This window comes from Chlorocebus sabaeus, chromosome 11 (genome assembly GCF_047675955.1).
Source record: "Chlorocebus sabaeus isolate Y175 chromosome 11, mChlSab1.0.hap1, whole genome shotgun sequence".
NCBI classification, from domain to species: Eukaryota; Metazoa; Chordata; class Mammalia; order Primates; family Cercopithecidae; genus Chlorocebus; species Chlorocebus sabaeus.
The window spans coordinates 96,090,417-96,117,657 of NC_132914.1; the positions used below are offsets into that span (position 1 = coordinate 96,090,417).

The 27,241-nt window shown below is 38.4% G+C and overlaps 1 protein-coding gene and 1 pseudogene across 13 annotated transcripts in view; one reads left to right on the forward strand and one right to left on the reverse strand.

Annotated features, from left to right (window-relative positions):
- Positions 1-27,241, reverse strand: part of ANKS1B (ankyrin repeat and sterile alpha motif domain containing 1B) — a 1,279,773-nt gene that overhangs the window by 50,777 nt on the left and 1,201,755 nt on the right. For 6 of the 13 annotated variants that reach the window (XM_008004353.3, XM_037987376.2, XM_008004354.3 and 3 more), the window contains 2 exons: positions 16,515-16,643; positions 14,313-14,384 (listed from right to left, as the gene is read on the reverse strand). In XM_008004353.3, coding sequence (XP_008002544.2) covers positions 14,313-14,384; positions 16,515-16,643 — 201 coding nt within the window. Of the gene's footprint in view, positions 1-14,312; positions 14,385-16,514; positions 16,644-23,351; positions 23,427-27,241 lie in introns of all 13 variants that reach the window. The other 7 variants (XM_037987370.2, XM_037987359.2, XM_037987429.2 and 4 more) reach the window with 2 other exon arrangements.
- LOC140712876 (probable ribosome biogenesis protein RLP24 pseudogene) lies at positions 9,499-10,273 on the forward strand (annotated as a pseudogene).

Sequence of the window (27,241 nt, forward strand, 5' to 3'; positions counted from 1 at the left end):
AAAGAAAAAGAAAAAAAGGCAAAGATTAAAGTTATTGAGTCTTCGGGGAGTCTAATCTGGGAGGCAAGAAATCTAACAAGCGCCCACTTCATTTATGAAGGCTTTACAGACATCAAAATGTGAGCACGGGGCTTCAGTCCAATCACAGACAGTCAAGGTCCCTCCCTCCCCATTTTCTCTTCAGTGTTATGATTGTCATTCTTTTCTCCTTCCCAGGGACGAAGGCGCCTACTCTGAACATCAGGTTACTGGGCACGTGCTCTCAGGCAACACTGGTTTCTATGACCCATCTATCTGCATGCTCTGCTGGGTGTCTATATAATTAATGCTCCCATATGTTTCTGTTAAAAATTCAAGCTTTATTGATTTGTATAAACAGAACTCTCTACTTCAGGCCCATTTCCCCAGTGAAAGATGCTCAAGGCGAACCTTCTGTTACCGTTCTCTTTTGTTTCTAGTTGCTTTTCCCAGTGCCATGCTCTTTGTGGCATTTTTCAGATTTCCCAACGTCCTCAAATTTACCCCCCTTCAGAGGCAGCTTTACAGAAGAGACTACTTTATACTGAAGACCTCTGAGTACCTAAGCAGCTAAATACTCCGGGGTAAGGCCCCAAATTATCTTAATTTGTACAGCATCTTGCTTGCCTGCAAAAAGCATTAGAGTGATATTCAAATGTATTTTGTTCACAATTTCCCAAATTAAGATGATCATACTTTTATTATTCCAAGAGAAATGATATTTAGTTACATAGAGATGTTACGTTTCTGAAACCTAAAATACAATGCAACATTTGAATCCTAAATTCAAAGGCAGTCTTCTCTTTAAGCACTTGAGTTTATATTGTCTATAACCATTAAACAGAAATAGGAATCAGAATTTCATATCTGGAGGTGGCCACCTGAAATACTGTTCTTAGTAAGTAATTGAATGCTTTTAGAGCATTTTTAAAAAGAAGAGATTTTGAAATCACCAAGAGAATGAACCATCTTTCTTCTTTTCCTTTTTAATTTTAAGTTATGACCGGCTTGGTATCAGGTCAGAAATCATCATTGGTGCCTTTATTACTGCCTTAAAGCATGTTCTGAAAATAAGTAGGTTTTCCATTTTGAATGCAGAATCAACAGTATGGAGATACCCTTTTCAGAGTGCACGAACTCTAATTTCAGAGCATGACTTTTCCAAGTGCGAATGAAAGCAGAGGGGTTTATGATGGGGATAACTTCAGTTGTGAGCTGTAATGCTCTTTGAGTCTGGAGTGGTGTTAATGTTCTGAGAGACAGGGAAAACAGTGAGGCTAACGTGGGGAGGATGCCACCAACCCTTCATTCTTACAATACCCCGATTGCTCCCAGTGTATCTGAAGCACAGGCTGGGGAAGGGATTTCCGGATGGTCTGTTGCCATCCAACTTGCAGTATATTTTTAACCTACACATGGCTATCCTGAGAATGCTTTCTAGTTAGATATTCAGTCCTGAGTCATAACTATTAATTTTGGCATATAATATCTTCCTTAGTTAGATTCAAAGCTTAATTATTACATTCCACTTCAGCAAGTAAATTAAAATAGGATCAAGTAATTATGTTTGGTAGCCCTAAGTGACTTTCAAATGATTAAAAAACACACACAAAATAAGCATTATTGTGGTGATTTTGTAGGCAGTGAAACTAGCTAGGTTGTGGGATTACAAGAGATAAAAAGCAGACCACCAATCAGCAATTTGAAATGAACTCTCACCTTTCGAAACTGAGCTTAAAGGCTACTTTCTGGGGAAAGGCTTCCACGGTCTCCCAGGCTGACAGGATGGCTTTCCCCTTGTTCCCCTCTCTGCCACTTTTCCCATGCACTGCCCTGGATCTTAGTGTGGTGTGCTTGCTTCCCTATGGGGAGTTCCTTGAGGACTGCTCACACCTTTCTTGATTTGTCTTCGCCATAATGACCAGCACATAGTCTTACATTGAGCCCTATGAAGTAGCCATTTTTCAAGTCAAGAATGGCTAAGTTCCAGCAATTTCATAGGATTCAATCTAACGGTTGCTGAAATCTATGACTGTTAAAGGAACAGGCCAGTGAATTAATGTACCATAACAACCATGTAGCCAGCATTATAAGGAACCACGGTCTGGGCGCGGTGGCTCATGCCTGTAATCCCAGCACTTAGGGAGGCTGAAGTGGGCCGATTGCCTGAGCTCAGGAGTTCGAGACCAGCCTGGGCAACATGGTGAAACCCCATCTCTACTAAAATACAAAAAATTAGCCGGGCATGGTGGTGGGCGCCTGTAGTCCCAGCTACTCAGGAGGCTGAGGCAGAAGAATTGCTTGAACCCAGGAGGTGGAGGTTGCAGTGAGCTGAGATAGCACCACTGCACTCCAGCCTGAGCGAAAGAGCAAGACTCTGGGTGATGGAGCAAGACTCCATCTCCACAACAAAAAACAAACAAACAAAAAAAACAAGCACATTGCCAGTCTCTCAACATGCTGAGAGCTCAGCAAACTTTCAGAGACCTCTGGTACCCACAGCCAGCAAGGAGGACTTGCAAAGCTTGCAGGAGGACCACAGATGTGATTAGAGGGTTACCAAGACATTCCTATGGGGTGGAGAAAACTTCAAAGATTTTGGCTGGGCGTGGTGGCTCACGCTTGTAATCCCAGCAGTTTGGGAGGCCGGGGTGGGCGGATCACCTGAGGTCAGGAGTTCAAGACCAGCCTGAACAACAAGGTGAAACCCCCATCTCTAGAAAAAAAAAAAAAAAAGAAGATCGTGAGAGTTTTCAGTCTTAAGGAGGCAAGGCTTAGCATTTCTGCAACAGCAAAGTGGCTCAAATTGCAAGCATTAAGAAGAAAAGGCTTCTTGAGAGGGTAGAAGGATTCCTAAGGGCAGCTGGGAAGTTTCCCCCTCTAGTCATCTTTAAAAATAGTTTGGGTTCTCATCTGTCATTAATGAGGCTAAATGACCTTCCAAGTACTTTTCTGGTCACAGGAGCTCTGGCACAAAGGCTAAGAGAATACAGAACCTAAAACCAGGTGACAAGAACAGATAGTGGGCAAGCAGCCATTGAAACCACACCTCCTGCATATGACATGGCCATTGTACTGCCTGTGTAACTCGCATGCTCTGGGGCCCAAGTCTGGCACAGCACAAAGTGATGCCCTCCGTTTTTATATGCTGCTGATGCTGCATATCTGAGACCATACTTTGAGAACTACTGCTCTAAAAATGCGGTCGATCAGTTTGATTGAAAGTTACTGTCAGAACCGTTCTCTGCTGCTATGCATGTAAACTCGCTGTACTGCATCCTACATTAATTCAGAAAGAAGCTAGTTTATCAAAACACACTGTTCTCCATTTGACAAGTGATTTCCAAAAATCCTTAGTTAGCATTAAGCTACAGCTCTTGGTCTTGAGAGCAATTAACAAGAATTATTTAATTCTTCATGGTTTCTCAGGGACTGTGAATGGATAAAACATTCTTCACATAAAACAAACAGTTCAGTTCATAAGGACAGATTCAAGAGTTGCATCTAGAATAGATGTTGGCCAGGTGTAGTGGCTCACGCCTCTAATCTCAGCACTCTGAGAGGCCAAGACGGGCAGATCACTGAAGATCAGGAGTTCAAGATTAGCCCGGCCAGCATGGTAAAACCCTGTCTCTACTAAAAATTAAAAAATCAGCTGGGCGTGGTGACGGGCGCCTGTAATCCCAGCTACTTGGGAGGCTGAGGCAGGAGAATCACTTGAACCTGGGAGGCAGTGATTGCAGTGAGCCAAGATTGCACCACCACACTCCAGCCTGGGCGACAGAGTTAATAACTCGTTAATAACAACGATAGAGTTAATAAGATCAGGGGTCAGGCTGAAGATGAAGATATATATTTTTTATTAAAGTTCCCCTATTCTCCCTCAAATTAAGCACATGCTCTTGAGAGTTGTGACAGGCAAACATGCACATGGGCTTCTGTACTGTCTCTGGGAGTGTAATCTGGAACAAGTTTTCTGGAAGGCAATTTGGGAAGAGTTATCCAAAGTTTCACAGTGTGTATACCCTTTGATCCAGCCATTCCAAATCTAGTGGCTCATTCTAAGGAAATAAACCAATTGCAAAAGATTTAGTTAGGTAAAGGGTGTTACCCATAGTACTGGTTATCATTTGAAAAAAATTAGAAATGACCCAATAACCAATGAGGAGAACTGGTTAAATAAGCTTGGTTCAACTATGGATTGGAATATTGTAATCAACCACCACAAACAATATTGGGGATGAATATGTATAGGAATAAAAATATTTCAAAATATATTATTGTGCTTAAAATACATGATAAAACAGTGGGTGTGCAATATTTCCACTTATTAGAAAAATAGTACCTACAAATGCATAAATTGTTGGTCTGGAGGATTACACAAGCATAAGATGTTAACAGGGAGGAATTTACCACTTCTAGGTGGTAAAATCACAGTTGTTTTTATTTCTCCTTCCTGTATTTCTATTTTAGAAGTGGATAGTAATGAATGTGCATTGCTTTTGTAATAAAATAAAATTTTAAAAATGTACGATTTTAATTAAAAATGCCAAATGCAAACGTGTGAAAAAACACACTGTTTGAATCTATCACTTATAAGTGCAACTTCTGTGTTTTTTGGGGGTGTGTGTGATAAGCCATCTTGAGCTTATCAAGGGACCCACTGAGGAGCTTCTTCTTCTGGGAGGCAAGGGGCAGTTGTCAGCAAATGAGAGCACAGGATGGTATGTTTGGATTCCTGGCTTAGTTCCATTCCTTCCTCGCTGCGTGGTTAGGTACTCAACCTCCCTGGGTCTTAGTTACCTCATCTGTAAACGGGTATGTTAATATAGCATCGACATTTTAGAGTTGTGAGGACTGCACAGGATAATTCAGTGCCTAGCATGTAGTGAACATCAACAGATTTTAGCTATTACTGTTTAAAAACAATATCTTTTTTTGGTAGAGATGGGGGTCTTATCATGTTGAACAAGCTGGTCTCAAACTCCTGGCCCCAAGAAATCCTCTTGCCTCGGTCTCCTAAAGTGCTGGGATTACAGGTGTGAGCCACCTTGCCCGGCCAGCTGTTATTGTTATTCTGAGGATGGATGCTTTCACTCAGGAAGTCCCTTTCCAAAGCAAAGCGCTGGCCAAAGAGAGCAGAAACAAAATTGAAATCTGTGTGCATAACTGAACACTCTCCAGCCTACTTGTTATGATGGCAGGAAAACGGTAATTGCAACAACGAACATTCAGTGGATCAATATATCTGGGCCAATGACAAGAGACTCAATCAATCAACATGTTTAGAAAGAGCTTGAGACAAGTGGGAATTAAAGACAGAAGCAGCCCAGGAAATCTTTCAGTGATGTGAAGTAGTGAGGGTATTATATAGGAGAAAAGCTAGCAACAAGAGCAATAAAAAATAAGAAAGATAATTGGGGTTTGAAGACAGTATGGAATAAGATGGTTGGTGCTCTTAAGCTTTCTAGGGAAGAAAACCTAGGTAATACCATTCAGGACATAGGCATGGGCAAGGACTTCATGTCTAAAACACCAAAAGCAATGGCAACAAAAGCCAAAATTGACAAATGGGATCTAATTAAACTAAAGAGCTTCTGCACAGCAAAAGAAACTACCATCAGAGTGAACAGGCAACCTACAGAATGGGAGAAAATTTTTGCAATCTACTCATCTGACAAAGGGCTAATATCCAGAACCTACAAAGAACTCAAACAAATTTACAAGAAAAAAAACAAACAATCCCATCAAAAAGTGGGCAAAGGATATGAACAGACATTTCTCAAAAGAAGACATGCAAACAGCCAACAGACACATGAAAAAATGCTCATCATCACTGGCCATCAGAGAAATGCAAATCAAAACCACAATGAGATACCATCTCACACCAGTTAGAATGGCAATCATTAAAAAGTCAGGAAACAGCATGTGCTGGAGAGGATGTGGAGAAATAGGAACAATTTTACACTGTTGGTGGGATTGTAAACTAGTTCAACCATTATGGAAAACAGTATGGTGATTCCTCAAGGATCTAGAACTAGAAGTACCATATGACCCAGCCATCCCATTGCTGGGTATATACCCAAAGGATTATAAATCATGCTGCTATAAAGACACATGCACACGTATGTTCATTGTGGCACTATTCACAATAGCAAAGATGCAGAATCAACCCAAATGTTTATCAGTGACAGACTGGATTAAGAAAATGTGGCACATATACACCATGGAATATTATGCAGCCATAAAAAAGGATGAGTTTGTGTCCTTTGTAGGGACACGGATGCAGCTGGAAACCATCATTCTCAGCAAACTATCACAAGAACAGAAAACCAAACACCGCATGTTCTCACTCATAGGTGGGAACTGACCAATGAGATCACTTGGACTCGGGAAGGGGAACATCACACACCGGGGCCTATCACGGGGAGGGGGGAGGGGGGAGGGATTGCACTGGGAGTTATACCTGATGTAAATGACGAGTTGATGGGTGCTACGAGTTGATGGGTGCAGCACACCAACATGGCACAAGTATACATATGTAACAAACCTGCATGTTATGCACATGTACCCTAGAACTTACAGTATAATAATAAAAAAACAACAAAAAAAAGCTTTCTAGGGTAGACCCGTAAGAAAACATTCACAATGGGAAAGGCACACGTGAGCAAGGATCAGCAATAAGGAGTTACCTATGTGGCTGTTTCTTCGTGGGCATTGCTATTCAATAGACACACAACACATGTTTATGGGCTCAGAAGCTGTATTCATTATGACTCATGCAGTGTTTTGGAGAGAGTGAAAGAAAATAATTGATGCTTCCATGAAATTGGGCAACAGAGAATTTTTTAAGATGGGGTCTGGCTATGTTGCTCCGACTAGAATGCAGTGGCTGTTCACAGGTGTGATCACAGTACACTACAGTCTCAAACTCCTGGGTTGAAGTGATCCTCCCGACTCAGCTTCCCAAGTAGCTGGGAGTACAACTACATGTCACTGTGCCCAGCTCAACAGAGACTTTTGAAAAATAGTTACTTAAAAGTTTTTTTCCCAGCTTGGTTCCTAAGAAGTAATTCTTGAAGTTATATCTGAAAATGACCATTTGTCACAGAAGGTATTTGTATGAGGACAGAGGAACAAAACATGATTTTAGTTTGAGTCTCTTCTAAGAGGAAAGAGGCTTTTACATTTAGTATTTCCATCCAATTTTAAGATCTAACTTTTTAAAAGCTTTCCAACCCATTCCCACTATTGTTTCCTAAAACACATAAAAAAGAGAAAAGTCTTAATACTTCAACTAAGGCACAGATTATTACTTGGAAATTTGTATTCCTGAAAATTCATACTTTAGAAGTGCTTCTGGATTGAAAGTTTAAAAATCATACAAATTAAGAGGAATAGATTCAACGAGAACTATGGGGAAACTATCTAAATCCTTTGGGAAATAAAAGTTCCAAAGCCTAAATACACTAGATTTGCTTATTTCTGACGTAAAAATAATCTTAAAATATATCCTTTCTTACACCAGGAAGGCAGATTTCTACCTTATCTTATTTGAAAACAGGCATTTCTTTTTTGGGGATGATTATTTAAAAAAATATTAATTGACACATAACTGTACATATTTATGGGGTACAATGTGATGTTTCAATATATGTAGACATTGTGTAATGACAAATAGGGGTAATTGTCATACCTGGAACCTCAAACATGTATCATTTCTTTGTTTTCAGAATATTCAAAATCCTCTTCTAGCTATTTTCAAGTATACAGTACAGTATTGTTAGCTACAGTCACCCGAATATGCAATTGGGCACCAGAACTTATTTTTCCTATTGAATTGTAAGTTTGTTACCACTGAGTAACCTCTCCCTATTCCCCTCCTCATCTACCCTTTCCTGGCTCTGGTAACCACTGTTCTATTCTCTACTTGTATGAGATCAACTTTGGAGATTCCATGTATGAGTAAAATCATGCAGTATTTGTCTTTCTGTGTCTGGCCTATTTCACTTAACATAATGTCTTCCAGGTTCATCTATGTTGTCACAAATAACAGAATTTCATTCCTTTTTTTCCCTGAATAGTATGTGATTGTGTACATATACCACATTTTCTTTACCCATTCATCTGTTGATGGACACTTAATTTTAAATAGACACTTAGCTTGGATCCACATCTTGGCCATTGTGAATAGTGCTAGAGTAAACATGGAAGTGCAGATATCAACATACTGATTTCATTTCCTTTGGATATATACCTAATACTGGGATTGCTGGATAATACAGTAGTTCTCTTTGTAATTTTTTGAGAAGCCACCATACTGTTTCCATCATGGCTCTACTAATTTATATTCCCACCAACAATGTACAAGGGTTCTCTTTTCTCCACATTCTCACCAACGTTTGTTATCTTTTGTCTTTTTGATAATAGCCATTCTAAATGGAATAAGATGTAGTTTTTGCTTTGCACTTCCCTAATGATTCGCTTTGAATTTGCTTTGCATTTCCCTACTGATTAATGATATTGAGCATTTTTTCATATACTTTTTGGCCATTTGTAAGTCTTCTTTTGATAAATGTCTCTTCTGGTCTTTTGCCCATTTTTAAGTAGATTATTTATCAACTCAAAATGGATTAAAGACTTAAATATAAGGCCTGAAACTACTAGAAGAAAATGCTGGAGAAACATGTCATGATATTGGACTGGGAAAGAATTTTTTGGATATGACTCCAAAAGCACAGGCAACAAAAGCAAAAATAGACACATGGGATTACATCAAACTAAAAGCTTTCTGCACAGCATAGGAAACAACAACAGCAGAGGAGACATCTTAGAGAATGGGAGAAAATATCTGCAAGCTGTACATCTGACAAGGATTAATATCCAGAATTTATAAGGGACCCAAACAATGCAATAGCAAAACAACAAATAATCCTATTTTTATTTCTTTTTAAGAGAAATTTCCTTGAGAACAAACACCTGTGAATGATACTAACCATCAACGATGGGATTAGAGAGAGTAAGACTGCAGAGAGTATTAAATTGAATATAATGGCTTACCTCTTACAGTAACAGATGTTTCCTAACTGTATATTTAATTAGGGAAGTGATGCATTACTGTATATTAGTGAAAATTAAACCCTGGGGCAAAATTCAGGGTTGGGGGATGGGGTATGGGTAAACCTAGGGAGGCAAAATTGAAGAGTAGGACCTCATCTGGCCAGAGCAAATCCTTCACTTCACCAAAAACTGTATGTCTTGGAACCTTTGAAGTGGGAGCTATTCATACCAACATAAGAACAGCAACAAACCAACCCACTGAAAAGTCAAAGCATAATATACTTATGGCTTTGTAAAATCCAGTCCTGTGGACACATTATTTAAAAGAGGTAACTCTCAGCCAGGAGCGGTGGCTCACACCTGTAATTCCAGCACTTTGGGAGGCTGAGGCGGGTGGATCACTTGAGGTCAGGAGTTTGAGACCAGCCTGGCCAACATGGTGAAACCCTGTCTCTATTAAAAATGCAAAAACTAGTCGGGCATGGTGACTGGTGCCTGTAATCCCAGCTACTGGGGAGGCTGAGGCAGGAGAATTGCTTGAACCCAGGAGGCAGAGGTTGCAGTGAGCCGAGATTGTACCATTGCATTCCAGCCCGGGTGACATGAGCAAAACTCTGTCTCAAAGAAAAGACTTCCTCTCAAGCTTGGCCTTTGGTCGATGGGGACCCACGGGGGTTCAACATGTGTATCGAGAAGTGTTATTTCTGTTTGGGGCCCATTCACCCTGGCCATGGCATGATATTCATCTGCAATGATTGCAAGGTATTCAGATTTTGTAAATCTAAATGTCATTAAAAACTTTAAAAAGAAGTGCAAACCTCACAAAGTTAGGTGGACCAAAGCATTCCGGAAAGCAGCTGGTAAAGAGCTTACAGTGGATAATTCATTTGAATTTGAAAAAGGTAGAAATGAACCTATCAAACACCAGTGAGAGCTATGAAATAAAACTACTGATGTAATGAAGAAAACTGAAGAGATCAAACAGAAACACCAAGCTAAATGTATAATGAACAGATTGAAGAAAAATAAAGAGCTACAGAAAGTTCAGGGTATCAAAGAAGTCAAGCAAGACATCCATGTTATCCACGCCCCTCTTGCTGGCAAAGGGAAGCAGCTGGAAGAGAAAATGGTACAGCAGCTACAAGAGGATGTGGACATGGAAGATGCTTCTTAAAAATCTCTGTAACCATTTCCTTTATGTACATTTGAAAACACCCTTTGGAGACTTGAAACTGCTAAATTATTAGTTTATTTTTTACATAAGGTCACTTAAATGAAAAGTGATTAAAACATATTTTTCCTACATTGCCATCTACATCATATATTATGGATGTAAGATCGCAACTCAGTGTTAAATCATGAAAATTCTACTCATAACTATAGAAGTGAATTGTGGACGTAAAATGGTTATACCATTTGGATAATGGCACTAGGCAGCATTTGTATAATAACTAATGGGAAAAATTCATGGCTAGTGATGTATAAAATAAAATATTCTTTGCAGTAAAATATTCCCTTTATTAATGTTATAGAAGGGGGGATACAACAAGGAACTAACAATTTGTATGACAGTGTCAAAGATTGTTTTGATGTTAGAATTTCCTGTTTTGCTTTATTTGCATCTTAGAAGGGCATAATGACATTGTTTGATGACGCCTAATTATGCTGGACCGTTTTGAGCTGGTTTAGTTGTGGTAGTTGTGGATGTTGGGGATGAGAACTGAATAATCTTTGCCTGAAATGACACTACACTCTAGAATTTCCACTCTGGAGAACACTCAGTTCTAACTTGTGATTCCTGTAGAACAAACTTTATTTTTCTAGCCTAGCAATGATCTAGAAGCAGAGGCATCCCAGTGCCTTTTAAAAGTTATTATGTGGTTTTCGTTTAAAAAGCTCCTGTTTTTGGAAAGTAGAATTTATGGGTACAACATCTGTTTATTATTTGCATATAAAATAAAACCATTTAAAAAGTGAAAAAAAAAAAAAAAAAAACCAGGACAATGAATGTTCCTGGCACATTGGAGAGGCAGTCCAGTCTCTGGATTCACAGCGTGGGTAGTGGAGTGGACTGCCTGGTTTCAAATCCTGGCTCTGCCACTTGCTGTCTGTGTGACCTTGGGTAAGTGACTTAACTTCTCTTCACCTTTGTTTTCCCATATGTAAAGTGGAAGCAATGGCAATATGTACTTCATGGACTGAATGAACTAATGCACATAATTCAGTTGTGCAGGGCAGGGTGTACAGCTCTCCACTGTTACCTGTTATTAGCCCTAATAAACTGATTTTAGGAGGGTATGAGTACATGTCATTTTTAAGATCATCTATTATGATCCCTTAGGCTGATGGCAACTTGAAAATGCCTCTATGGTAATACTTCTATCACTTTGGGGGTAATTAAATGTTCACATGTTGGTTTTCTCCACTAGATTGTGAACTCAGTGGATTTTAGTCATCTTTGTTAACAAAGTACATTTAAGGAAACATTTATCAGAATTGGGAATCACACTGATTTACTAATTACTGGGAGAGACATTTTAATTTTGGCTAAAATGCATACTTTGAACAGAAAACATTTTTCTTTCTTTTTTCAATTAAAAGAATAAACAGGTAACTCTTAATCTACAATACTTTGGTCTAATAATATTACCATGAATCAACTTTTTAGATCATCTATGTCCTAAAGTATTTTTCATGGGGAGTTCTGATTGAACTGGGACTTTTGACTGAAATGCCACCATGCTGAGAACACAGAAAACAGCAACTTGGGGTTCAAACTGAAAATCAGCTGCAAGTTGAGATCGACATCATTTATAGTTGGTGGAAGTTCTAATTCATAATAGAATTGCTCCAGATAGCAGATCAACTCTACGCTTCTGGTTTTGGAAGACTCTGGTGAAATGTAGTGAATGTAACCTTAGCTACTTTATCAAGAACTGAGACTTATTTAATCCAGATTGGAAATAAGGGTTTATGATAGTCCGAAAAGTAATGAAGTTTCTGTTTTCATGTAAACTACGTAAGCACCAAGAGCAGCAAACCAGAAAAATGTCCCCCAAAACAGAAGAATGGCTTCTAAATATATGTTTTTTTAAAAGTTTCATTTTAAGCAACAGACGAGTATTTAACTAAATTATTCTCTACTGAGACTACTAAAATGGCTTTTCTATTGCTATCAGGATGTAATTTCAGATCCACTCAATTTCATGAAATTGACTGAGATTCAAATCATAGATCTGGTATATTTTAAATGATGCTGCATGCACTAGGCAATATTGATGCTGATTATGACACTGGAGTAGCTGGACTCAGGTAATTTAGTTAAGAGTATTAAATCAGAGATGCCAAATTAATTTATTAGACATGTTCATGAATATTTCCAAAATTATTATGAGGCTTGATGAATGAAAACTTTCCCTTTTTCTTATTGTTCATTGGTGACACAAATTTGGTCAGATAAACATTTAGAATACAAGATTTCCAGAATTATAAAACCAGGGAGAACTCTAAAGTGTATCTAGTCTAATGTTCTCATTTTATATGTAAGAAAACAGAGGATCGGGGAAGCAGGAAAATGTAGTGGTTAAAAGCCTGGGCTCTGGAGTCAGACAGACCTGAGTTCCAGTCTCAGATTGGCAAGTTATTCCCCGTGTGACCTTGAGTAAGTTATTCAACCTCTGTAAGCCTCCATTTCTTCATCTGTAAAATGGGGGACAATAATTGTACTAGGGGACGCTGTAAGGACTCAGTAAATGTTAGCAGCTATCATATTATTTTTATGAATAACAAGTGACTCCTAAGGCAAATAAGCAGCAATAGAACTAGAACTTAAGAGTTTCTGACACATACAGAAGCTTTTTTTTCATCTAAACACAGTACCTAAGTTAAAAATTCACTAGTACTCACAATTTAAGTACTGTATAACTCTACATTAAATAGAAGGATAACTATTTCAGTCTTTTTTGCTATTAATGGATCAAAATATTAGTGATTACACATTGAAATCTCAATTTCATGAAGATTCACACATATTTAGCTTTCCATAAACAAATGGATATTTCATGTTTACCTTCATAGCTGTTTCAGTGTAATTATATGCTCTTAAATTATTTTCCACCAAAAGCTGCTCATATAAAATAAACAACAAGGTATATTGACCGTAAATAAAAGTTAGCATTCCACTTACTAATGACCTTAAATTTGACTTTAGTTAGATGCTATATTGAGTAAGTCTGATATTCTTGATTTGTGCAGTTACTCAGATACCACCATAGCCTCTATACACCTGCTATGGAGGAAGCAAGAACAAAGGACACACAAAAGGAAAAGGTGGGTCTGCAATATGAGTTAGAGTTGCTTTGGCTAAAATAGACACCTAGGAATCAAGCAGCCACTAATCACAGATATTTGGAATAGCCATTTTTTGTGTGTGTGTGACAGAGTTTCACTCTTGTCACCCAGGCTGGAGCACAATGGCGCGATTTCAGCTCACTCACTGCAACCTCTGCCTTCAGGTTCAAGTGATTCTCCTGCCTCAGCCTCCCAAGTAGCTGGGATTATAGGTGCACACCACCATGCCTGGCTAATTTTTGTATTTTTAGTAGAGAAGGGGTTTTGCCATGTTGGCCAGGCTGGTCTTGAACTCCTGATCTCAGGTGATCCACCTGCCTTGACCTCCTGAAGTGCTGGGATTACAGACGTGAGCCACTGTGCCCGGCCTGGAATTGCCATTTTTGGTCAACATATGCACTTAAATAGTTCATTCCACTCGACGTTGAATATTTTTCTTAAATTTTAAAAAAAACTGATAAGAAATTGCATAAAGAATATTAGCTTTATATAATATGCTCCTAATTCTTCTGCTTTTGATAATTTTAGTTAATTGGTGATCTTTTCAGTAAATATTCTCAGACTATCGAGTGAGTGCTTAAAACCTTTTCTCGTAATAAAGATCATTTTTCTAATCTCGAAAATGACACAATTTTAAATCTTTAAAAATAACTAAGAACAAATATAACATAGTTCAAATATAGCAAATAGACATTAACTCAAACTATAGTGAGATAAGTTCAAGTCTAAACATGCAGAAAGTGAGAGCACCTTTTTATGTAATACCAGTGTGATTCAGCAGACCAACAGATGAAGAAAATAGTAATTTGAAAGGTGGCAATTTGTATCCATACCCGGTATTTAGTATTTCAGCTACTAGAAATAAAGTAATTTGGCAGACTTACCCGCATTTTTGCACAAGCATCTTGGGTTGACTCTGTCCCCCTAAGCTCTTTTATCAGCATAGAACCTAAATACTAAAATACAAAAAAAAAAAAAAAAAAAAAATCAATGATTTATGAAATGGAATATAAATACGAGCAACGTTTTAAAAACAAATTGTGGAAGTATTACTGGCTAGGTTTCCTGGCTGTAAGTTGTTGCATAACTTTAAAAAACTGAGAGTAACTAATCCTAACAAATAAATGCATTCATAGAGAAAATGCAGCAGAATTAACCATAAGTTCTGGGGGCTGTAATTGCTCTTTATAATGAAACTGCAGCATCTTCTAAAGATGCCGTCTTTCAAATCATATTTAACTGCAAAATGGGGGCATCTAAAAATGTTTTCCCCTTTTTTCAGGCAGCAATGTCTGCAAAAATAAATCACACTACTATCTCTGTAATTACAGGGTTGCATGAGACAGCTGAGAAGCTAAGCAACATGTCCCCCATTTGGGCTTATTCTGCTGCATAGGTAATTAATGTTAGGCTTTTAGGCAGAGATGCAGTTTTGGACCTTTTTCATTCACAGCTGTGTGCCCTGTGGTTGATCCACCTGAAAACGGAATGGGAGGGTAGGGGGAGGGAGAGAGGCATTCTCAGTTGTTTCACAGGGGAAGAGAGCTGGGTTCCTGGTGCAAAGTGCCACCTGGAGGGCTGAATGGAGATAGAAGGATGACAAAGTCTTCTCCCAAGAATTGCCAACCACTTTGTTGTTAGAAGACCAGATTAAAAAAAAAAAAAAAAAAAAAAAAAATTCAATGATTTATGAAATGGAATATAAATATGAGCAACGTTTTAAAAACAAACTGTGGAAGTATTACTGGCTAGGTTTCCTGGCTGTAAGTTGTTGCATAACTTTAAAAAACTGACAGTAACTAATCCTAATCATCCTGTATCATCCTGGTACAAAATGCCCCTTATACTCCAGCTTCTGGCTGGGGCCAAATGGTTTCAAACAAAATGTCTGATTTGCCTTTCTATCAATGGACTCCTCTTCAACCTTTTGAAGCTTTAGTAGGGGTTTTCTCTTTTGTCATTCCTCCACCCCTTGCCCTTTCCTCACATCCCCAAAGAGCTCTATATATGATTTTTTTAAAAGTGAATTACAATAATTATTTTAGAAGATATTTGATGGACACTTCCTGATAAGACTGGAGACATCCTAGTACTTTGCAGAGACGGGGATGGGAACTACTCTTGTGGACTAGGGAAGTCCCTGACTTGAAGAAGACGTGAGAGGGCACAACAGGAGAAGGCGTCGTCAGGGCCTTGGAGAAAGGCATGTTCAGAAAGGCTCAGGGACTTGGGGTTTGGAGGGAGTTTTGGAGGGAGGAGCCATTTCAATCCTACAGTTTTGGGCAATACCATTGAAACAAATCCAAAACTGCAGTATAAGTAAGCAGTAAAAGAGGGGCAGAAAGCAGAAAATGAAAAAACAAAACAAAACAAAAAAAACTCAATTGCTATGAGATAACCACAATGTCCATCTTAATCAAATGAAGGTTAAATTTATTATCCTTTGGTAAAATCCTTATCTTTTAAGTTATCAGGGAAGTTTGCCTGATTGAAATATTTCTTTTTGGGAGGCAGTTTCAATGCACTGCTGAAGGTTCAGCCACTTTTTCTGCTGTTGTCATGACAACCACCACCTGACCCCAAACCTACAGTATCTTTTGAACATGTAGCTGTTCCTATTACATTTCTCAGCTAAGTATAATTATTTCTTCTCTTCTAAAAAACTAACAACAAGAAGAAAGAAAAATAGTATAATCCTATTGATGACTGTGAAAAGAATCTAGTATTTACATAAAGTGGCAGACCCAATGTTTGGTGAGTGAGCAGAGATGTATATATGTGCCATATTTACACTCATTTCCATTTTAAGATTGTACGTTATCACATTCATTTAAAAATATACAACTATAGAAGAGGTCACAACAGACCTTAAACTTACAAGATTAAAAAGGTTTTTAAGCTCTAGTTATTTGGACTTTCTCTTTGGATAGAAGGCTACTTTAAGAAAAAGTGAAGAGAAAAACACTTTAAAAATTTCAGCGATGGATATGGATATTTTGGTATATTTTCAATATAAATGGCAAACAAGCCGAAAACATACCCCCTATCTCCACTTGGGCCTAAATACTGAATTGAGGGTAACTTACAAAAGCTTTGTAATCACATGACTGGAAGATAAGCTTCTCTGGGTGATGCTGCCAGTACTGTACCGGAGTGGAGGCTGTGGCTTCATTCGGAGGTCGCAAGGTAATGGAAGGTTCTCCCCAGTCTCCTGTCTGAAAATGACATTTATTCTAGAGGCAATATGAGCAGTCAGCAAAGTTCATTCCCTATAGCTACCTTGAGCTCACCTTACACACATGTGCTGTGAATGTGCCAATGCATTTGGGTGTCTTATGTGAATATAAATACTTTGGTTATTACATTTTTATACGTATTAGCATATTTCTCAAGGCTGAGTTAATTTTTGAGGTGTGGAGTTGAATTATTCTATTTTTAGAATGACACCCTAAGCTAAGTCACTTTAAAAAAAACATGAAGATATTCATAAATGATTTACTAATCACAGTTTTCCATCACAACAGCAAAGGACATACAATCTTTGAAATAATTTTCTGTTTTTAACTTGACTGAAATTTTTAGTTTGAATTGCTTTCACATTCAGAACACACAGTTCTATAAATTTCAGTTCCCAAATATGACATGTACTAGCCACTTTGAATAATTTTAGATCTCTGGAGAAATGGTAGTGTAAGCATGATGCTAAACAAAATTTAAAAATTTACTAATGGGTGACAACGAGTTTCTCTCGTCTGAATTCAACTGCACTGATTTAATGATGCTGTGATTGTCTCAGATGTATTCAGCTACTTTTCTCAGAAAACTTAATGTACCAATGAAGACTAAACAGTGAAATGCCAAGTTTGGTCACACGTACATATGCATGTACTTTGAGAATTCTGATTCACAAATACAAGCACATTCCCAAATGATGGTCTATCATATAATACAGACCTAAAACAAGAGGACCTCCCATCATTTCATTTATCATTTTCCATGAGGTTAGCCTCAACCTGTTTCATCACTATAATAGCTTAATATGAGCATCTATAAAGTCAAAGGCCAGTGTTGGCAGGTATTTTCTGGGCTCTACTCTGATTTACATACTACATATGAGATATTTCTTACTCTTTCTCCTGGGAAAGATTTGGATTTTTCAAAACTCAGCTCTTTGCTCTCAAATGGACATAACTAAAACTAAATAGGCAGATTTCTAGAGTTATTCTCATCTAACCTAGATTTGGCTATATATAGAACTATGAGAAATTACTTTTCTCAGGAGTTGGAAGAGTATTAAAAGGTCTCATAAACTCCAAAACCAAATAAAACCTTAGTTAGAGAACAAGTTCCACAGAAGTGCTAGAAAGTGTGTTGACACACTGTGGGATTTCTTAAGGAGAATTTTTAAGGAGTCTAGGACAAGAATGCAAAATTTTGGATGCCGGTGTATGTTTTGGGAGAGAAAGGAAGTTCATTAAATTCTTTGAAAGAATCTAGAAACCCCAAAAGATTAAGACCCACAGTTCTCTAGGAATGGCATACATAGGGTGCATATTTTGGGGAGAACTAGCTCTCCAATTTTCTTTGTGCAGTTTGGACTTACATTAGGTGGCATACGAAGTAGCTGCCAATGATAAAAAGTCCTTTCTAGAGGTCTTCAGTAACGCCGCAGGCTTTTTTTTTTTTTTTTTTTTTTTTTTTTTTAATAGCAGTGGAGTGCCTGAAGCTTTTCTCCTTGAGATGGGTCACTTCGAATTGCAGGAAGAGAAAGTGAGCATCACGCTATTTCCTTGGCCTCTCACTGTAGTTAGTGTGTGACCAGTTGGAACTTCTTTGGCTCTTCTCTCCTGCTCTGTTCTCAGCCACTTTCTCCATTAGTTTGGTTTTGGTTGCTGATTTACTTTTACATTGCTTAATCCTCCTATTCCCTGTCTGTTGGTATTTTTTATTTTTGTACACATTTATGGGGTATATGTGAAATTTTGTTACATGTATATTGTCTGTTGGCATTGTTAAGACTTTACTTGCAATATTAACTTTAGCTTTTTTATCTGTTTTATTATCCATTCCTGACTCATTCTTGAGTTTTTCTTTTATATTTATATGAATTTTTAGTTTGTATAAGTGATAACTGATTGCAATTCTAAAACTAGATTAAGTTTTTCTTTGCCTTCTTATTTTGATTTTTTTCTTTTCCTTCTTTCTCAAATGGCTGGCTCTTTATTCTCTCTCTGGTCTTTATTTCATCTGGCTGTAACTTACAAAAAGCTAGTATAAAATTCAAAATATAGGATATGTGGATTTCAATATCATTTTGAAGCTGAGTATAATCACTTTTAAGTGATGATAGCTTAAAACTCTGGAAACATGCAGCTATGGGTTCTCAAACAAAAGCTTTACCCAAATCTAGCAAATCATCCTCTAATCTCCCCCATTAAACTTCTCCCTCCTTCTCCCGCTCCCTCGGTAAAGCAACAACAACATGGCAAACAGATATTGTACATTTAAGTCACAGGTAACACTGTTAACAAAACAACAGAAGTTTGCATGCAACTCCGTGGAATGATGAAAAAGGAGGATCTGGTTGGCTTCCAAAGATCCTTTGATCCAGTGTCTGCTGATGTGACAACTCAAACCAAGCATCAGATCTTCATGTGAACCCTATTACAGTTCAGCAGAGGTAGACCTTGGCCAAGCTCAACAGGCAGTTTTCAAAAAAGTCTGAACATGGCATGAGCTGGTGGTGCCATGAGTTGCAGGGCCAGGGCTGGGAATAGGACTAGGGGTGAGAATGAGTTGGGGGAAGCTAGGGTTATGAAAACATTTCACGTGTTAGTACATTAAGCATGCAAATCATATGTAAACTCATTCTCTAATTGTTCAATTAACTCACACACTTTTATAATTAAACTTTAATGTGAGTTCCATACATTTAAAGCCAGAGCCACAGCCAAACGCTGATCCAAATATTTACATCATCCACATAAGTTGTAGCAGCCACTGTGGGAATAACAAGCCCCGGCACATACATTCCAATCTCGGTCTGGAAATCACTGAAATCCCTTATTTGATAACCACTTGAAGAAATTAGTGGAACATTCACTTAAATCTGTTTAGACAGCGCCATCATCTGCTCTCCTATGACTCCACTTTGTCCAAAAATCACAAACCACTTGCTTTGAATTGAGAGTGATCTGATAGGATCTTCCCTAGGTGCTGAGGTGGGAGATAATTACAAGGAAAAGAAATATAATCCTTATTTCATTTTCTTTGTGGCCTTCAAACATTGCTTCAGTTCAAATATTGTTAAATTCCCTATGGGGACTGAATCTACCTTTCTGGAAAGAGACACTGAATTTTATCATATTTAGTGCTATTTCCAGAAATTCATTTTGAAACAGAAGGAAAAGTGTTCTTAAGATTGAATTTATTAGAAAATAATTTCTTTTCTGCCTGGAAATTAATCAACTTCTCTCCCCACCCCTGCCTATTTTTTTTTTTTAAACTTAGATCTAAAAATATTTAGAGGACTCAATTTGTAGATGTTAATTCTTCTTTTTGGAATTAATTTAATGGGAATGGATGGACTCCAACAACTGGACTTAACATTACACTGTTGTAAAGGACAGGTATGACCTTGGCCCTTGGCTGGGATTCAGCTTTACCTGGTTGACTGCCAGTAAGAACAAAAGAGTTCAGAGAACAAGGGTGCCTTAGGTCTCAACCCTCCTGGAGGCTGAATTACAGCAGGAATGAGCTATGGAGGAATTAGGTAGAGTAGTTACTATATGGAACGGAAGAAGAGGTCAAAAAAGAAATAAAGATTTTTGCCTCATACATAAAATCATTTTGAACTTTGAAACCTAGTGTTGGGTCTTGTCGACTAGTACATTCATGTCTACATAATACTTGCATCTCCTTAGGCAAATATTTTTTAATTTAGTAATTTTCCACTTAAGAATGCTTATTAAATATTAAATAACAGACCTAAGAAGTCTTTGGCCTCAATAATGGTTTATAATCAAAGCTTATCTTTAATGAAAAGTAGACCTAAACACAGCTAACAATGCAATATTTAATTAGAATAACAAAATGAAGTAGGAAAAGTTTAGGGTAGAATTCTGTCATATTTTGAATTATTATTGACACAGTGGTCTTTGAAAGGATTCCTTAAGTAATTATAAATGAGAAATTAAAATGATTCAAGGTACTCCTAATAAATGTCTTCCCTTTGGAAGTTAAAATATCCCTTTGGCACTTAAAATATTTACAGAAAATCTTTCCTTTAGGTTCATGTATTTGAATGATCTTAATATTCTAAGAATTTTGTCATGGCTTAAAACTTCATTTATTTGGTATTTATTATTATTTTTTAGATGTATGCTTAAGGCTTTTTCTTTTTTTTAATAAGCACACTAAAGAACATCAATTAAATAGAGGAAAATGTACATCATTAGCTCTCTTCTTCAAACTCAAAAGCTAAACCGCTAACATAAAGAAAAAAACAATTTGAGATTAGAATTTTAAATGGAGAATTGATTCTGTTTAACACGTATTTGCAACTGCCAGCTACAAATTCATAGTCTGGGTGAGTTTGAAGGACTATAATTGGACCACATCTAATATAATGTAATTAAATTAAACATTCTCTTATACCAACAACTGAAAAATACAAAAGCATCAATGGAATTTAGTTAAAAAACAAAAAACGTCACAAAAGTCTATAGAGAGATTTTTACTGGATGGCAGATTCCAAATTGCAGCTTTTAAACTTTGCATTATTTCAACAGCTGGTAAATAGCTGCACATTTTAAGTTCACATGCACTGGATGCCTATGGCAAATTCTAAAACAAATCGTATCAGGTAGCTGTCTCCCTCCAAAAGGGAAACTGAATATTACATATTCTATATGCTCTGAGAACACAAAAGAAAAACCTTCTTTATGTTATTTTCTGTCTTTTTTTTTTTTTTTTTCCAAGATGGAGTCTCCTGTCACCCAGGTTGGAGTGCGATGGCACAATCTGGGCTCACTGCAACCTCCGCTTCCTAGGTTCCAATGATCCTCCTGCCTCAGTCTCCCAAGTGGCTGCGATTATAGGCATATGCCACCACACCTGGCTAACTTTTGTATATTTAGTAGAAACAGGGTTTCACCATGTTGGCCAGGCTGGTCTCGAACTCCTGGCCTCAAGTGATCTACCCGCCTCGGCCTCCCAAAGTGCTGGGATTATAAGCATGAGCCACTGGACCAGGCCTTTATGTTATTTTCTTCTTAAGGAAAAAGTTTCCTAAGGATGTCAGTAGATAATTAAAAGCCATGCTTACAACTTAGTTTTCTAACATTAATAGAAAAGTATGGCATTTTCCAAGCCTTGTATTATTCTTTAAAAATTTTTAAAATTAGGATTTAATTGATTTTTAAAAATAGAACCTTTAAAATCTTTTCTATGAGGACTGCTCCCACCTACTTGCTTGTAAATTTAGATCTGAATATTAACAAACATTATTCTCAATTTCTTCAGAACACTTAATGAAAAACTAAAATGATTTTAAAGGACAATTATTGTTTTAAGGTTTTACTTTCAATGATTCTGACAAATTTCAGAGATGGGCTACCCAAACCTACATAAGATACATGTGATTACATTTACTTTCTGTAATCTCTAAGGCTTTGAAGAATGCTATACACAGCTCTATGCTTATAAATATGCATACATATATTTGAATGTGAATGTAAGGAAAAGGCTTCCTATAAACATTCACACACATACGAAAGCAGGATGTTGTAGTTATTCTTTCAAAAAATCTTCAAGAACGAAGAATGCTAGTTTGATCAAATGCAGTTGGTTATACTGAATTTGTTCCTTTAGATGAAAAAGAGCAGAGATGGCCACTTATGAACACATAAAAGCTCTGATTAGCATTTATGAGTTCAAGAGGAACTGCTGGGTCACGTGAACACCAGTACCAGGCAATGTATAGACACTACGGTCCTCAAGAGCCAGAAGTCCCATGCATAGGAGGACATATATGCCTGATGCAGCATCCCAAAAGGCACTTCACAAAAATGCCCGTGGCAACCCTTCACATGCCGCCCCAAGAATTCTGCTCAGTGATTCTCAACCAAGTGTCTCAACTTCTCAGACAGCAGGCTATCCAATAGGAGAAATTCAAAAGGGTGTGCAAATAGAATAGTATTTTAAAATACAGAACATAAAACCCCAAACATTTAAATGTTTATTTTCCAAATAGAAATAAACTTTTTCTAAAGTATGCAAAGGTGAAATATGAACATTTGAAAATTACGCAACTCAGAGTAAAATGGGTCACAATTTCATACAATTTGCAAAGATCAATTCAGTACTGTCAAATGGAAAAAGGCTGAGAACCACTTTGTAGCTGTAACCGTGCCTCTCCCAGCTCACCTCCCCCCACATTTGCATCAAATATATACAGAATAACATGCAAATCATACTCAGAAATTTCTCACAAGTAAAGCACATGAATCTCTGAGAATCATTAGACACAAAGGGTTGAATAGTCCATGAATACGGGGAAGTACAAAATGGGGAGGAATAACGCTGATATATACATGTGTGTATATATATATCAATTTACCCATTTCTTTTTCCTGTAAAAGCAAGTTAACACAGATGCCTGGAATGAAAGCCAAAACTCACATGGGACATATTTTAACCATAGACTTTAAAACCAAGTATGTTTCTTTTTTAGGACAATGTTTGCACATCAACTCATCACAAGGCACAGTAAATGAAGTATAATAGACAAAGGGTCTCAGAGTCACCAGACATTACAAATTTTCTGCATTACCAGGACACAGTACCTATAGCTGTTGACAACACTGTGCAACACAGTACATAGCGCAAGTTCAGGAGAAGAAAAGAACCATTTGTAACCTTACATTATGAACCTGATGGATCGCTGAGAAAGGAAATCCTGCGTTCTGATTCGTCCATATTTCACAGACAGACGACTGCTGATATAAACAGAAAACTATCTTATCTTGTCAATATTTAAAACATGGTAGCTACCAAGGTAGCATCCAGGAAGGAAAAGAGGAAAATAACAAAATGCAAAGAATCACATTAAAAAAAAACCTCAAAAAATGTTTTAGGGTGCTCAAGGTTTAATAATTGACTTCCAAGTTATTCTTTTTGCTTTAAAACATTTTGAGTTGACCGAAAAAAATCATTTATGCATTTATGCAAGGAAAGTTACCAATAAATTCATGCCTTAGAAAAAAGCAAACTATTTTATATTTGCCGGAAAACCAGAAATACCTTCCCCCTTCACGTCACTACTTTCAGAGGATAAATATTTTTATCAACTTCAAGAAAAACAAGAAAAAACCTTTAACACAGGTCCGACATTTTTATTTTCTTATCTTCAATGACCAAGAGTAAACAGTGTAATAAAATGACTTTTCCTGATTTGGTCATTGCTCTATTTGATAAACCTAGAAGACATTTATGCCTCCAGAGTTCTTATGGGCAAAACTCTGTAGTTAACAAAGGAAGACGTGTCAGCTTGCTACCCAGCACTGGAGGAGTGAAGGAGGTGGCAGGAAGGAGGCTGGGGCAGGGAAGAACTGAAGTCAGAGAAATTCAGTTCTGTTCCTCAAGCGGAAACCGTTGGGAATAGCAGTTGTGAGTCTAATGATTCAGCTCCATGATTCTGGCTCTCCCCCACACCATTAATAAGATAGAGCAGTAATGTTTGCTCAGAACCAAACACCAAACCAACCAGCATCCCTTCCCAGGAGTTAGAGCAGAAATCTTCAAATAGACTGACTGAGCTCTTGGCTTGACCATGCCAAGTTCTGTTTCCAAATTTCATCTTTCTAAAACACACTGTGAAATTAAATCACAGAAAATGGCAGAGCATGTAAACTTATTCAGCAAGCTCTGAGCATCTTCAGCATTCACAAGCAGTCCGTACAAAGATCATTGAAGGAAGAAGGCAAGCACATAACCACAATATAGTTAAGAGACCCAGCAAAGAACTGTATCATCAGCAAACAAGTGATAGAAAAGAAAGCTTATCCCTAGCTAAAAGTTTCCTCACCCCAGAAACGCTCACCAGCAATTTAATACCTCTCTCTGTAGTTACAACTGCATCTCCATACACCCCTACACCTTTGCTTTCCATGTCTTCTGTTAACCAGAGGCTGGCTGGGGATGGACCGTCAGGAAGATGGCCTTCTGTTCAGGAAGTTAGATCCCCAGGTCTGTCCAAAGGCACTTCCAAACACCTTTCACTTAAACCAGCTCTGCTATCCTTAGTTCCCTCTCTAACCTCCATGCTATTTTATACATCCATAGGGGGTTCTTCCTCTTTTTACCTTTCTAGCGAATTCAGTCTTGGACCCATCCACTCTGTTGGCCTTGTCTCCAAGAGCTGTCATCTGATTTGAATGTACTAACTCCACGCTTTAGCTGGATTATCATCTTAAGTGGCATCCTCATCCACTCCTGAGCGAATTCTTTACACAAATCACATCTTCTACAACTTTCACACATTTCTCGTATGAATCTAATGCTAGAAGTGCTTCTAGCACTTCCAGTGCTAAATAATCCAGAGACCACCTGTCATCTGATAGATGAAGACACAGACATTTAAAGAGGTGAAGTGGCTTGCTCAGGTCACACAGGTGAGTGGCACAATGTGTCAGCCTGCTGGGATGGCCAAGAAGGAGTGTGAGCCTGGTACTGATGTCACCAGAAGGCAGAGGGTCGCTCTAGCTATATACAGCCTGGTTCTACTGACCCTGAAATGAATAGAAACTAAAAATAAAATTCTAAGCCCCCTCATAGACTGCCAAAGGGACCCCAGAAAAACCTTAAAATTGAGTTTCTGACCATGATGGGATGGGAGGTGAGACAAGCCTCATTATACCTCCTCTCTTTCATGGTTTAGATAAAACAACTGGTCGGAATTAATGTTAAAATAGAGATCATAAGAGTGACAGAACAGTCTCCTTGTGGTAATAAGATACCGAATTATCAACAGGACCCAAGGCCACACCAGGCAAAGGTTAAATCACGCACCCCTACACCTAAAGAATAAACTACATTCCAACTGCCACAAGCTTTTTCTCTAGCAGCTAAACAGGCACTGGCCTTAAGAGAAGCAATATTTAAACAATTTGCAGCTCCACCAGATGCTGACTGGGCCTCAGCCCCTGCTCCACCAACCACAACTACAGCTGGACAAGTGATTGATTCAGTAACTTTATCCAAATAAGATCATTGACTGTGGACTAGTTCTGGCTGGTCTACAGAGATTGCACACTTGTGTGCCTTCATGTCCTGAAAAGCCCTTCTGATGTATAGGGCTAACTGTAATATATCTACATGTTAAGTCTCCAACCCAAAGTGAACATAGGTCACATGTTACATGCATGTTTGTTGAATACACGTGTGTCAGGACTACCTTCATGAATATTCACAGCTCTTGTAACACGTTGAATATACGCATTTAGCTAACCTGTTCAGCGTAAATCTTCTACTCTAAGCCCTTCTCCTTCGAAGAACCTGTCTCTGGGGTCTTGGTTGGAGGTGCTTCCCAGCCTGTGGGAGGGCTACCTTGCAGGCTGTAACCTTTAGAAGAAATAAAGTCTCTTCTCCTTTACTAAATTCATATATATATATTTAAGTTAACACAAGTATATCTAAATGCAATCAGTTCATGGAACAGTCTTAACTGTACTGGGGTTCAAACACCAAAAAGTTGTTTTAGGTTATTTTAGTTACTCCCAAAGGGGCCATGCCCAGTCTGCCTGCCTGATGGGTACCAGGCCATTTAACCTTTTGGGCAGACTGCGTAACTTCCTGGTCACTTTGAGTCATGAAGACATCATTTTGTATGAAATCCAAACTCATATCTGATTCAAACTTTTCCCTCCCTCATCATGTGCCAGTCTTGGGGCTTAAAAAGCCCGGGGTGGGTAAGAGAAGCTTGGTCTGCACTTTGACTTCTCCTAGGAGAGGGCAGGTGTCATGGTCTACCTCGGATGTTCCCTGCCCCAAGCTCTACCTAGTTCATGTGTTTAGTTGGGGAGGAAGAAACAGGAAAAGGACGAGGTCCCTTTCTTGTTTGGCTGTTTCTCTGGCAGCCGCTATTGCTTTTCAGCTAACGTTAACATGGTCTCCCATGTGCTCTGCATAGCAGCTGCTCCAACCTAGGTTTTCCTGTGTCCCCATGTGAGTTCTTTGGAGGGCTCTTCTAGGGTAGAGGGCAGTTCCCCCCACTGCACAGTTCCTGGTGGCAGAAATCTGGCTCTAGTTTGACTTCTTCCAACTCCCACTCAGCCCTCCTAGGACACATATATGCCCTTTGAGGGGAACCCAGGGGGACAAACATAACCTCAGCCCCCTTCTGCACATCCATGTGGCCCACATGACATGGACACATCCTTGACACACAGAACAGTTGAAGGGAGGGCTGCTCTGTGAACACTCCCCCTCTCTGCCAGGGCATCTCTCCCCAGGACTCTCTGTGTCAGCTCGGTAGGTGCTATGTGACCCGCTGCCAGAAGTCCAGTTATGGATACCAAGGCCAGTTTTCCCTCCTAGCAGGCACCCCCAAGCCAGATGTACATTCCTCCTGGACCCCTTCTCATCAGGACTGGAGAGCATGGGAATGCACTCTGTCTCCTCTCTCATGGGAAAGGAGGAAAAGCCTTAGTTCTTTTCACTCGGACAATTCTCTGTCCTTCTCCAGCACTAACTAATGTCCCGCCTATGTGGACAGGTAGCTGACCGGGAACAAGAGATTGATTCAGTAACTTTA